We start from the raw sequence: 13753 nt of genomic DNA on the forward strand, positions 1-13753 counted from the left end.
AGAAAAGACCTCTTAAAAATAACAAAGAACCAGGAAGTAACAATTCAAAGGCTAGAAGACGACAAGAGGATCTATAACTTAAGAATAAAAAATGTGAGCGAAGAAACAGGAGTAACCACAAATGAATTACAAAGGCTATTCACAGAAATAATTAAGGAAAACTTCCCAAGCATAGGAAAAGGTAATGATATCCAGATAAATGAGGCATACAGAACTCCAACCAACTACAACCAAAACAATCTACACCCAGACATATAATAATCAAGATCCCAGAAATCCACCACAAGAACAGAAAAAAAAGCAGCCAGAGAAAAGAAGCAGATCACTTACAAAGGAAAAACCATTTTCTCAATACAAACTATCAAATCTAGAAGAGCCTGGAGTGAAGTAGTCCAAGCCCTGAAAGAAAATAACCTCCAACCCAGATTGATGTACCCTGAAAAACTATCTCTCAAAATTAATGGAGAAATAAGATGCTTACATGACAAAGAGGAACTGGGGGAGTTTGTGACCACCAATCCAACCCTACATAAAATACTGAAGGACATTCTAGAGAGAGAGAAAAAACACCAGGGTTTCAGGAACAGTGGCAGAGAGGCCTCAATGAACGGGGCAGACAGTGGAATGAAGGAGAAAAGTGGACAAATAATAGCAGAAAAATAAAATAGCAGAGATGAGGCAAAGGTGGGCTATAATCTCTAATATAGATGGCCTTGATACACTAACAAAAAGAAACACAGGCAGAGTAGATCAGGAGATAGGATCCATTAAGATGCTCTGAATAGGAAACATACTCAACCTGAAAGAGGGTTAATAAGCTGAAAGTCGAAGATGAGAAAATAACGCTCTATGTGACAGGGAACCAGAGAGAAATAGGGACAGCTCATCCAGCAGCTGCAGATAGCTTGGAAAGACACGACACTTTTGTGCAGTGAAGAACTACTCAGCTATGAGGAAGGAAAACTTTGAGGCTTTACTAAGTAAAGGAATACAGCTCAAGATCAAGCTCAGAGGTAAAAAGGTTCAGCACCACTTAGCTAGATAACAGGTTGCCGCCCCTAATCTAAAAACTAAGGAGTTAGTAGGAACCAAAATATACAAAGCACCCTGAGAAAGGGAAAGGGGAGGAACTGCCTAAAAAAGGAAGGCAGAGGACATTGTTAATAGTGTATCAGGATTTTAAAGCCACATTAGTCTTATTGCTCTGTTTAGTTTGATTTTATTTTTTTCCGGTCTGTCTACTCATACTAGATTTGAGGGCACAGACAGCTATCCCAAAAATAGCAGGATATACTATGGTAAATATCCTTAATTCCCTATTAACTTAAACTGAAGTCCTGTATTACTTACATTATCTTACTATGACTGATCTTATTTGAATCTGGTTTGTTAGACCGCTGTTTTGTCTTGACTGATTTTATTCGAATTGGTATGCTTGATAGTATCAAGTCTTAGAGGCAACTGCTCTGAAGATGACAAGATGTAATAACATACACATTCTGATTTGATTATTAACTGCTTTTGAAGTCCTGCAAGATCTCCAAAGTTGTGTTTTTATTAAAACTGCTATATAATGCTATGTTCAATTATATTATGTCTGATGATGTGAACAATTCTACTGAAAATAACTACTGTAGATCAACTAATATTGTGGTTTTATATGTCTCTTTCATGTCTTTCTAGGAATTTGTTTTGTTGTCTTGTTTTGATCTGTTTTTCCCTATAATACAGAAAGGATAGGTATACATGTAGAGATTCACACATGTGGAGAATTTCTAAACTGTTTACGGGAACAGATTATATAATACACGATGTAATGAACAGATACTTTGAAGACAAAGAGTCACTAAGAAACCCAGTGCTAATTCTGTAGCATTATGATATAAAATCTAGCAATACTATTATTTACGGTTCAGAGTGATATTAGTCTAGTCTCATGTTTAATTTCAGCGTACATAAAGATATGGACAGCTATTTTGAAGAGAACGAGAGACATGGCAGCATTGTTGACTTCCCTATTGTCTGATCTTGAAGACCTAAAAAGCCTTTATCATCCTGTAATGATTTGATTAGTTCTATAATATGCAGTGTGTATTCACTGTGAATGAAGATAAGGACAACTATTTGGAAGAAAACTAGAGACAATAAGATAGACAGTGAAGATCTTCGGTCGACTTGCTTTGAAATCCATGGTTTTTTTTAAGTATTTTTAAATAGGAAGCTTTTTTGGGATTTTTTTTTGTGGGTTTTTTTTGTTGTTGTTGTTTTGTTTTGTTTTTGGTCTTTTTCCTTTTTATCGGTACCAGGGATCGAACTCACGACTGCCTGCTTGCAAGGCAGGCACTCATGCCACTGAGCTAAATCCCCAGTCCCTGAAATCCATGTTTCTTAAAATTGTTTCCTTATGATCTATTTTGTTCTGTTTTGTATGTTTAGTCTTACCCTCTTTAAAATAAAAAAAGTTGTAATTGTTCTTATGAAGACACTTTATGAAATTTTTGTAGTAAATTTTTTTCTTTTGAAACTCTTTTTGTTGTCATTTTGTGCCTAGGTTGACATTTTCTCTTATCCCAGGCTCCTGTGCTCCTGCCTCTCTGCAATGAGCTGCTGGGACTGCAGCTGAGCCCCATACCTGGCCCAAGATGCACAGATGGCTGATGGTGCCAAGGGAACGGAGGGGCCCGTGGCTCCCCCTGGTGGACGCCACCAGCAGGGACTGTCTGTCTCCTTGCCCTCCAGCTCCATGTCTGCCTCCACCCCTTGGCTCATAGCCTCCACCTTCCAAGTCAGCAGTGGCTGCTAAGGGTTTATTCACTGCAGGGCTCTGGTCCTCCTGTTGCCTCCCCCTTCGACCACCCCTCACACTCTGTCCTGTAAGGAAACACATCCTTGAGCATCTTTGAGGGCCACCATTCTGCAGGCCACCCCCTCTTCCCATTTCCAGCAATGACACCCTTATTATAGGCAGTCAAATGTCCCTAGTCATACACCGAAGCCCAAACCTCCAACTATGTTTGGAGACAGAGCCTTTAGTGAGGTCACTAAGGTTAAGTGACATCACAAGGGTGGGACTGAACCCGACAGGCTGTGTCCTTCTGTGCAGAAGAAGAGGCCACCTGTGTGTCTGTCTTCCAGTGGCACAGAAGGATGTGTGCATGAGGACAGCAGTCTTCAGGCCGAGGAAGGGGCCCGAGGAAGTCCTGATGGCCTCTTGTCCCTCCAGACGGTGGGCCGTGTCTGTGGTCCTGGATGCAGCGGCCTGAGCTGGTAGCAGACGGGAGAGGTCAGGGCTGTGTTCACCCACAGAGGGCACATTTGCAAAGCTCAGCTCCCGAGGTCAATGGTTCTTGCACAATTCCAGCCACAATCCCAGCATCAGCCTTGCAAGGGCCTGATTGGGAGACCATCTTGAACCTGCTGTGGGCATCAATGCTCAGAGGAATTAAAGTTGTGTCAGATTCTAGAATGGGTTGTTCCTCTTTTTGAGGGGGAGACTGTCTGAAAGGCAAAAAAACATTGGAAATAAAAGTGCACGTAACAATGTGGCATGTGATATGTTAGCATGTATAATGTTACATGTTCCTAAGGCTGAACCACTGACACATTTGCTGTCCTGGAGCACAGAGACCCAGGGACAGGCATGGAAGGCAGAACAAAGAAAAGGTTGGAAGCTGACCCAGAATCCAGGCAGGGACACCCCCAGGCTGTGGCATGAAAGTCACCTCGTAAGGCATCCTGTGGGCAGTCAATGACACATGTGGCCCCACCTGGGTCCTTGTCCATGGGCCACTAAAGCCTTAAAACAAGCAGATGTCTCCTCTCAGTGACAGTGATAAGAGTTATTTGCTTGGAAAACTCAGTGTCTCTGTCCTAATTAGAGTGACTTCCACATCAACAGGTTCCAAAGCAAAGTGACTTCTCGCCTGAATCACAGCGGCCCTGGGGGATGACAGGGGCATATGTGTCTCATCCCACATGTTCAGTCTAGTCACCCCAGGAGCCTAGAGAGAGCTGGATCTGACTGACCACTGAGAGCCACCATGGTGTCAGCAGCCCTGACCTATGAGCCACCCCACCTGCTGCCCGGAATTAAACCTCTCCACAGCCAGTGCAGCCAGGCAGGGGTCAGTGGACATGCTAAGGGCTCCAATGTAGATGTAAGGGCAACTGTCCAGGGAACACCTGTCCAGCCCACCTGCATTCACACAGAAATCTCTGGCAAAGCCCAGGCAAGGAGCCCAGGATGGCTAAGGTGCCACACCTCACACAGGCTCTTTGGACCCTGGAGCCCGTGGGGCACATCTGGTAAGATGACACTGCCAGGCTTGTCACCAGCCCTCCTAAAGTTTCATATGCATGCAGTCAGCATCTCTGCCTCTGGGATGACCAGGGGAGCCCGGCTGAGTCTCCCCCTTGTAAGGCCAGCTGGCAGCATGGCCTGTGGACCCAGCCAACAATGGCTGCTTCTCAGCTCCTGTGCCCACGGCTCTTCTTCTGGGTGCCGCCTCCCGTTCATGAGCCACTTGTCATTCCAGCCCCTGCACGGACTCTGCTGATGCCCGCTACACCCAACGCCACACGTGGCCAACATCTCTCGGCAGTGCCTTGGGGTCCGCTCCCTTTCAGGCCTGCTTCGTTGCCACAGTAACAAATGCAGAGCCCAGCACCCAGCTCCAAGCATGTGGCCTCCCTGCCCTGGACACTGCAGCCTCGTGCAGTCAGTGGGGCCACAGAACCCTGGCCCCAAGTGGCCTCACTCGAGCGACAGGCTGTGTGTGCTGTGCTCAGCCGAGCTCTTGCCTTCTTTGTTTTGACAGTGCCCCAGGGCCCAGGTTCTCCAGTGACACTGTCCAGGCCTGGAAGTCAGAGACCTGGATCCCAGCCCCGCAAGGCCCAAGATGCGGCCTCTCATGCATACCACTCCCTGCCCCTGCCGGGCTTCTGCTCTGGAAATAGAACCGGCCCCACTGCCCCAGCACACTGCAAACGGGACTGAACACCCATGTGAGGTGGAGGCTGTGGCCTTGTCCTGGTGGGCAACCCTGCCCAAATCCTGCCCAAGTCTGACCCCTGCTCATCTCCACATGGGGGTTTTCTGTCACTGAGCCCTGAGTCTCACCCCATCAGAGTGACCCAACAAGGCCCTGTCCAGGGTGGTTCCTCTGCTGCCCCACCTGCCAAGTCACACCAGCCTTAGAAGCCTCAGGGCCCACAAGGACAAGGCTTCAGAGAAGCAGTGGGGCTGTGCTTGGAGACAGAGCTGGGGCCACACACCAGGACCCCAGGCACTGCGAGCTCTGCTGGGAGGGTCAGATAACAGCAAGTCTCACACATCCCTAACGAGTGTGTGTGTGTGTGTGTGTGTGCACTTGTGCACTTGTGCACGTGCACTTAGGAGGCCGTGGCAGTGGTCCAAGTGTGACACAAGTGCATGTGTGTGTTTGTACATGGGTGGACATGAGTGAGCCTGTGTGTGGGAATCCTGGAAGCCAACCACTCCAGCTGGCAGTGGACCTTGGCATCATCCACAGGGCACTGGTTTTAGGCACGTGCAAAACGCAAGAGTTCCAAGGTTAAAAGGACTTCCACCCCGATCTCAGAGGGCCTGGGAGGCCAGGCAGTGTCCCCTGGAGAGCAGTGTGTGAAGCTGTGAGTGTGAGACCAAAAGTGCAAGGGAGAACTGCTAGACTTTCCTTCCCTAAGTTTTGGGATTGGTTATTTTGTCTCAGCGATGAGAGAAAAGCAACCAAAACAACATCTACATAGTTAGGACAACTATACTACTGATTTCCCTGAGTTCGCTGCAGAGAAAGATTTGTGCTGCTTTTTGGACAACTGAAGCAGATGTCTTGTGCCCTGGGTGAGTGATTTGGGGGTGACAGTGCACAATGTATGTACCATTGTTGCCTTGATTGACGTGTTTTGAAATTTTGTTTTCTTTTTCTCTTTGCAATGAAATGGACTTTTTAAAAAAGAATCCTGGAAGCCAGTTGGCCCTGCTCTGCCTGCACCGAGGATCTTCTGGGAAGGAAAATCTGTCTGGTATGAGAGGAGACAGGTGACAGGTAGCAAAGGGGCCCTGAGATCACACAGCCACAGCATACATGAACCCAAGAGCACCTGGGACCTGCACAGCTACCCCTGCAGCTCACGTGGAGGGAGACTGCCATTCCTGTGGCTGCCCATGGACTGTGTGTCCTGAACAGTGGCATTCTGGAGGTCTGAGGTCAGCACTGGTCTCCCAGGCAACATCAGGTCTCAGGGCTCCTCTGGACCTCTGGGGATGAGCCTCCTCCTCCTCTGCGTACCAGAGGCACCTCCGCTCCACGCCTGTGGCCCTGCTCTGAGGACAGCCCTGTGTCCCCTCCAACCCATTGTCCTCTAGTCACCCAGCCTCCTTCCTCGGGACCTCTGACGACACCCAGCCCTCTGCTAACCCGTGGCAATCTCTTCCTCCAGCAGACTCCTTCCACCTGCAAGGCCCCTCTGCACGCAGGCCCACACCCACCCAGGCTCCCAGGTAGGAAGACAGGAGGAACTGGGAAAGAGCTTTTCCCAGGTTTTTTCCTCCAGCCAGCCAAGTTGCCCATGTCTCAAAAATTGGTGAGAACTGGATTTGGGGGTTAAAACGTCCACTACTGCTATTTGCACCTAAGCACACTGTCATTTTGTGTGACTCAAAGCTGCACTGATAGAATTCTGTTAAATAATATGGCTTCCTGTGTAACTGTACCTTTGAGTGCCTTACACTCAAAAGGAACCAGTGTCCAGCTTCTTGGTGTATATGTGTGCATACACGTGTGCATTTGTGCATGTGTGCACATATGCATGCCTACATGTGCTGTGCCCTATGCCTAGAAGACACATCACCCCCAGCCGAAATTTCTGTTAATTCAAAACAGCAGCATAAAAAGTCAGGTCAGCAGCAGCCTCTGGCCAACACCAGCTGCTCCCACTTTGGCCTTGACGAGAAGACCCTCTCAGGAATGAGTGGCTGTTGGAGCAGTTAGCTTTCAGCATGCGGCAGGGTCCTGGAAGGTGTGTGGATGTTTGGAGAAGGGATGTTCTCTGCCCTAACTTAAAAGCGGGACGAAACCTGATTGAAACGCCCTATGATTTTGATCTGATTTTCTTCAGCCCAGCTAACGTCTGCTGCACAGCTGCTGACATCTATCTGACACATAACTCGGATGTCATTTTGTACCCACAAGCAGCTCTTAGAAGTGGGGGAGCATCAGCCAATCACAGAGTCCATAACGAACATGAGCAGAAAGTGCCCCTCAGGGACTGAGGTGAAACCATGAGCCAGTGCCAGGCACCAGGAATGGCAAGGTCTTGGAAGGAGACTCATTTCAGATTTTGTTCTGTCCTTCCTTGAATCAATGCCATGCTGCCAGCCAGCTTGTCTCTTAGGAAGGAGGTGATGCGTGAGGAAGCAAGTACCCCGGGGAACTGGAATAAAAGAAGAGGGGCCTCAGGTCAGGACCGTAGAGCAGGAGGCCTCCCGAGCAGGCTTGCTGTCGGCCCTCTTCCCCGTGGGGAGGCTGAATCAACAGGACAGACACCCCCACCCCCAGGTCACACCCTGCTCCTGTATGCCCCAGCACAGGGTTCCATGGCAACCCTTCAATGCCTGGGGGACCAGGCACCTTCACCATTGTTGGCAAAGCAAGTGCTTTGCCCAGTGGGAAACCACACCGTGGAATGAACTGAGAAACCCACAGGGGTCTAAAGTAAGGGAGGAAACCATGATTTCTCCTTTCAAGACTGCTGACCTTTCTAAATTGTATCTGCCTCCCATTCACACTTCCTAGTGAGGAGACCCCACTGAAGAACCAGATCCTTAACTTTACCCAGAATCCTTGAGATGAAAATGCACCCTCTGGCTTACAAATCAGATGCACCTGCTCGTGGAAAACCATTTGGCCAATTTCCTTGGGAAGGAACCCTAAGTTGGCCTTGCATCCAGATTTCTGAGTTCATCTAATTATAAGTAGAAGCTCATAAAAGCCTATTTTAAATCATTTGCACGGAGGCCAGCGAGTTTTTACTATTGTTCGAATCTGAGGTTTGCAAGTTGTGAGTCGGTAAGCCTGGGTCTCCTGAAGCAGACACTGAGGTTGTGTGTGGGTTGGTGTCCACATGGTGCTGGTGAGAACAGCAACCTTCATGTTCTGCGTTCACAGCCAGCAGTGCAGGCAGGAGAAGGCAGGACAGAGAGCAGGCACCTGCCTGGAGACAGTGAGACAGACAGCAGGGAACGGAGGAGCCAGGAACGGCCGTCCCGCACTGAAAGCCAGGAAGCTGCGGGACAGGTGTGCAGGCCCAAGGGCCCAGCCACTTCATGGCTGCACAGGCTCCAGGCGGGTGACATGGCCCCCTCAATAGGGAAAGAAACAGCAGAGGACCAGGGTAGAGCAAATGCACTCGGGGTTCACAGGAAATGATGCCACTAGAGGCCACTGTCAGGGACCTGCTTTGGATTCTGAAGGCTAGGAAGTGAGCTCACACCCTCCCGTTGCTGAGACACAGCCCCCAGCGTCCATCCCTTAGAGGACATTTATCTCACTCAGTTTCCGGATGGTTCAGTCCATGGCTGGCTCCAAGGCAGCAGGCACAGAGGAAGGACCTGGTGGTGGAACACAGCTCACACCCATGGCAGCCGAGAAGCAGCAAGAGAAGGGGGAAGCCAAGGACAAGAATGCAGCCTTCCAGGTCACAGCCCAGAGACCACCCCAACCAGCCCCACTCTGCTCACGGCAGCTCCATTCCTGACTCATCAGAGACAGATCTGCCCATGTGCACATGCAGACCACGTGTCGGGAGGCCCCCATGAGTGGATGGACACTGCTGAGGCTCCATGGCAGGTAGGGATCCTGCCTTCCCACTCTAGGAGTCGAAGGACAAAGAAAGCTTGGAAGCAGGTGGGGATGGTACAGGCTGGCAGGTGGGGGCACCCAGGCTGTCCCCAAGGACACAGATGCCTGTGTGGAGTCAGAAAGGCACCCATGACCCCAAGCTTAGGCAAAGGCATGGGTGGGCCCGTGGGGGCCTGAGTATGAGTGGAGGGGAACCTCATGGGTCACATCATGTCCTGGCCTTGGATCTGGAGTCCTCCTCCTTTCCCTCCCAACCAGTTTGCAGCACTGACCAACAGCCCTGGCCCCTGGGAGGGGCCATACCAAACCCACCCCACCCCCCAGAGCACGGTGGGGTAAACCTCGGAAAACCTCCTGGAGGGGGGTGGGACCCCACTGTGCGGCCTTTGCCACTTTCCCTGCTATGAAGACTCTTCCATGATCCCGATGTCACCTGGGTCAAAAAATTTCTGAAAATGTAGCAGCGGCAGAGGCTGCATTTGACAATCATCTGAGGGAACAATCAGCAGGCTGGCTCGGCCAAGGCAGTCCTGGCACCGGTGCAGTGTGGCTCCAGGCACAGACTGCAGAAGCCACGCAGGCCAAGGCAAACACGGGGAGCTGCATCCAGGGTCATAGAGCCGGAGTATAGAGCAGCTTCAGGAAGCGTGGCTCGGAAGCCACCCCAGACACCCGCTGTGGCCACAGGCCCAAGAACCCCACCTCTGGGCCAGTCTGCCCAGCGCATGCCCTTCAAGCCCTCTGTTCAGAGTCTGAGTCTCGGGCCAGCATCCCAAACTGCTAGAACAAAAGCCCAAGGCTGCAGGACATGAGAGGGTAGGCTCACACCCTGGAACTGCCCTGCCGCCCTGTCCTGCCCTGCCCCACAGCAGGGACACACCAGGAGTGCTCAGGGCCCTGGAGGGCACAGCACCCCAGAAAGCCAAGACTAATGAGCAGGACAGGATCTGGGGTGTAGGGGAGAGGCCAGTAAGACCATGTGACCTGGGGCTCCTGTGGGAAAGGAGGGGTCTTCTCCCTACCTCCACTTAGTGGGGGCTGTGCAGGGGCCTAGCAGGCCTCCAGCAAAGAGCAGGCTGACCCTCTTTGTGCCCCATGTGTCCCCCACAGAGCCACATCCAGAGCGCCCTGGAAGACCCTAACCTCCACCACGTGGCCTCAGCCCACATCCTTCCCAGCGCCAGGGCCTGGTACAGGGGCCTCTCCCTCCACAGTGCCCAGGGTGGGGCAGGGGACTGCAGGGACCCAAATCACCACGCTTGGTCCCCCACAGCACTCCTCATTTGTCCAGAAAAGGAACAGTGCTGAGCCACATTCCCATGCAGGGCACTTCCCAAGGCGGTAGCCATCAGCCGGAGACATCCCTATCCCCTGGACAGGTGCCGTGAGCATCTCACACTTCTCAGCCTTGTTTCCTCTGGACAGAAAAATGCCAGGCCAGGTTCACTGCTGCCTCTGAATATGTGGACTGGGCACCTCATGCTGGCCCCTCCATGCTGTATGGACCAGGCCACAACTACACAAGCACCCAGGTCACATGAAGAGGCCGGTTGCCTGGCGTCTGTGGCACCATCGGGCCACTGCCTGGGGACAGTGGGCACAGGCCAGGCGACCGAGGTGTGAGGGCCCCAGCTCTGAGACAGGGCCCCACTCAGGCCACCTATTGATGCACAGCCCTGCACAGTCACTCCACGCCCCACCCCGGGATGTGGCCCCGGCATTCTGCCACAGAGCTGTGACATCTGAGGGTTGCTCCTCTTTCCCGCACCAAGATTAAAGAATCACTGCTTTGTCCCACTGAGCCCTGCCATTCCTGGTCATCCCTGCGGGGACCGAGTCTCCAGGCCAGTACTACAGCAGGGTGATGACAGCAGCAGCCCCGATCATGCCTTACCTGCCCCCCATCTCCACAAGTCCCACGAAGCCTTCCAGATACAAACACCTCAACAATGCCAAGTTTCTGCTTGCCGAGACACCCATGCGTTACACTTTAAGCCCACGCACAATGCACACTTATTTGCCAGCTCTCAAAAAGATATTTGAAGTAGTTTAAATATAAACAGGCATACAAAAAGACAGTAAGAAGTAAAATTAGAGTCACAGGTGGAAGTAACATCTAGCCTGAACATGAAGTGACCTAGGTAAGAGACCTGAGCAGTAAATGCGCTCTGAGATTACTGGCAGTAAAGGTGAAAAAGGAAAGTTCCTGGTTGCCAAGGAAAGCAGCATCTGTGGGTCAGCTGGGAAAGGCCACACGCCGGTCCCTTGTCCTCCAAAAAGGGTCCTTGTGGATTTTAAATGCGTAGAAAAGCAAGGCACGACAGTGACCAAGTCCAGGCCTTTTCACTGAGCAGGCCCGGCCAGAGCTCGGAAGCCGGCGGGGCCACGTGTGTCTGATTTTCTCCGTGTTTTTCCCTTCAATGGACTGAAACATCAGCAGCAAGGTCACTCTGAGAGCCAGGTTCAGTGCACACCCCACCCCCCCCCTCACCCCAGGGAGCCGGATCCCCAGTACTTTGCTCTGGAAACAGGGCACACAGCCCCATGCCAGGGGTGCCTAGGGTCACTCAAAGACAAGCCTCTCCTCATGTCTCTGTGTCCCTAGTAGGATGGAAGGGGCACGGGCTTCTGTCCGAGGCAGACCACATCCTGATGGTGTGGTCTGGAGAGTCCCCATTCTCCAAGGCTCAGTTTCCTCCCTCCTGAGTGCCCAGGGACAGCAGCACATGGAGGAACTCGCCAGACTACAGCTCTGGACCAAAGATGCTGTCACACCCCTCCCTGGTGACATCAAAGGTACATAATGGTCTCTACTTGCCAGGAAGCCCAGGGCAGCTGGAGGACGGTGGCCTGCGGGCCACAAGCACTAGGGCACAGGGCTGCCGAGGTCCTTGGGCACTGGAGCGCTGGGCAGGGACTTCAGGTACTCCAGGTGCCTCCGGGCATCCTCCTGGTTGTGCCGCACGTAGTACACGATGTAGGCGACGACCATGGTGAACCAGCCGAACATGGTGACCAACATGGCCACATCTGTGGTCCTGTGATGGGTACTGCAGAGGCTGACGCCCGAGTCCAGCACCTGGATCAGCGGCTGGCCCACGAACTCCTCCTGCACGGAGGTGTGGCAAGCCATTTCATCCACCGAGTCAGGGTCCAGTTTCAGCTCCCAGAGCGCCTCCTGCAAGGCACACTCGCAATGCAGCGGGTTGTGGGACAGGCGGATCTTGGCACCCAGCTTGCTCAGGGCATCCTTGGGGATCCTCCTGATTCGGTTGTGTGACAGGTCTAGCAGTCGCAGGCCACCGGCCAGGCCAGAGAAGGCAGCAGGGCCAATGGTCTCCACGGCGTTGTGGGACAGGTCCAGCTCGCGCAGCTGGTGCAGGTGCTGGAAGGCGCCGTCGGGAATGCGGGAGATCCTATTGGCGTCCAGCTTCAGGAGCACAGTGTCGGCTGGGATGTCCCCAGGGACCTCCTGCAGGCCACGGTCACTGCAGTGCACTGCCACAGGCCCCGTGTGGTCAGGGCACTTGCAGGCCTGCGGGCAGGCAGCACCCAGGTGCAGGCAGAGGAGGAGGAAGAACCAAGGGCCCTGGGCAGGGGCCAGTGGGGACCTGGGGCTCTGCTTGCCCCTGAGGCCCATCCTGCCCAGCCGGGGTGGTTCCTCCTCTGGGCTCTGGCCAGGCCCCACAGTGCAGCGGGTCCCCCACAGGTACCAACACCTTCCTCACATGTCTGCAACTGCCACGGCGCTGGGCTCTAAAGCAGAATAGGACAGGGGAGCAAAGCTTGGCAGGGAGGAGTGGCCAGCAGCCAGTCAGCCTGGGGCGCTCAACACAGGCACCAGGAGGAAGGTCGTGCCCCTCCACCTACCTGCTTGTCCCTTGCTCCCGGAGACGCCCACGGCCACTCTGATGATCACCCACAGCAGCGTCAGCGGGCACTGTCCGCGGCCAGGCAGGCCTGGTCACACCCAGCCAGAACCCACGCCCCGTCTCCGCGTGGCGACTCCGCGTGGCGCCCCGGGAAGCGCCGGCTGCTTCTCGGTCAGCGGGGCCGAACGGTGGCCAGTCGATCCTGGGGAAAGGTGGTGTGACCTGCCTTCTCTCGGCACCCGCGGACGGTGACACCCTAAAAATCGCAGTCGAGAATGAAGGCGGGCAGGGGCTGGAATGGAGCTGGCTGGCGGGGTGCGCGGCCGGGGCGAGGCTCGGGTCGGCCGGGGACGTGCACGGAAGGGGCGGCGGCAGTACCTGCGCCGCGGCGCGGCTCCGGGAGCCTGGGCCGGAGACAGGCCACCCGCGGCGGAGACCAGGCAGAACCCACGCCGGCCCGCGCGGGGTGAGGAGGGCGCTGGCTGCGGGGCGGGCCGGGCCGAAGGCGGAGCCTGAGGGTGGCGGGGCGGGGACCTCATTGTGGGCGTGGCCTGCGGCGGAGGGGCGGGGCCTATTAAGGGGCGGTGTCCGCTGGGATGCCGCGGAATGAGGCGCTGGGACCTGTGCAAGAGGAGGCTGCTGGAAAGGGGCGGAGCTAAGGGGGCCGCGGGAAGGGAGGGCTGGGATGAAGGCGGAGCCTGAAGGCAAGGGGGCGGGGCCTCGCCCGTGGCGGGGGTGAAGCATTAGGACTTGTGGAGGGCGTGGCTGCTGAAAAGGGGCGGGGCTAAGAGGGCCTGCGGCCCTGCGAGTGGCCCGGGGTGGGAGATTAGCACGAGGGTGGAGGCGGAGCCAGCCGAGGGGCAAGGCTCCTGGAGGCGTGGGCGGGCTTTCCCGCAGTGGGTGGGCTCCCGCGGGCGTGTCATGGGCCTGTCGCGGGTGGCCCTGCTTTCCCGATGTGCATAGGCTCCTCCCATCCGGCCTGGGGGTGGGCCTGGACCTGCA

The 13753-nt window shown here is 53.9% G+C and overlaps 1 protein-coding gene across 3 annotated transcripts; it reads right to left on the reverse strand.

Annotated features, from left to right (window-relative positions):
• Nucleotides 1-10913: 10913 nt before the first annotated feature.
• Lrrc3 (leucine rich repeat containing 3) lies at nt 10914-13288 on the reverse strand. 3 transcript variants are annotated; one of them, XM_023562477.2, is made up of 2 exons: nt 13130-13288; nt 10914-12953 (listed from the first exon to the last, which is right to left on the reverse strand). In XM_023562477.2, the coding sequence occupies exon 2, from the start codon at nt 12517-12519 to the stop codon at nt 11746-11748; it is 774 nt and encodes a 257-aa protein (XP_023418245.1). In that variant the 5' UTR covers nt 12520-12953; nt 13130-13288; the 3' UTR covers nt 10914-11745. The 3 variants fall into 3 exon arrangements, with proteins under 3 accessions (XP_023418245.1, XP_023418244.1, XP_005001058.1); XM_023562476.2 differs by having other exon boundaries at nt 10914-13007; XM_005001001.4 differs by having other exon boundaries at nt 10914-12635; nt 12750-13287.
• Between the last annotated feature and the right edge of the window lie 465 nt (nt 13289-13753).

The sequence above is a fragment of the Cavia porcellus genome, unplaced genomic scaffold, assembly GCF_034190915.1.
Source record: "Cavia porcellus strain 051 isolate PalLab524CR breed Dunkin Hartley unplaced genomic scaffold, mCavPor4.1 scaffold_15, whole genome shotgun sequence".
In the NCBI taxonomy this organism is placed as follows: Eukaryota; Metazoa; Chordata; class Mammalia; order Rodentia; family Caviidae; genus Cavia; species Cavia porcellus.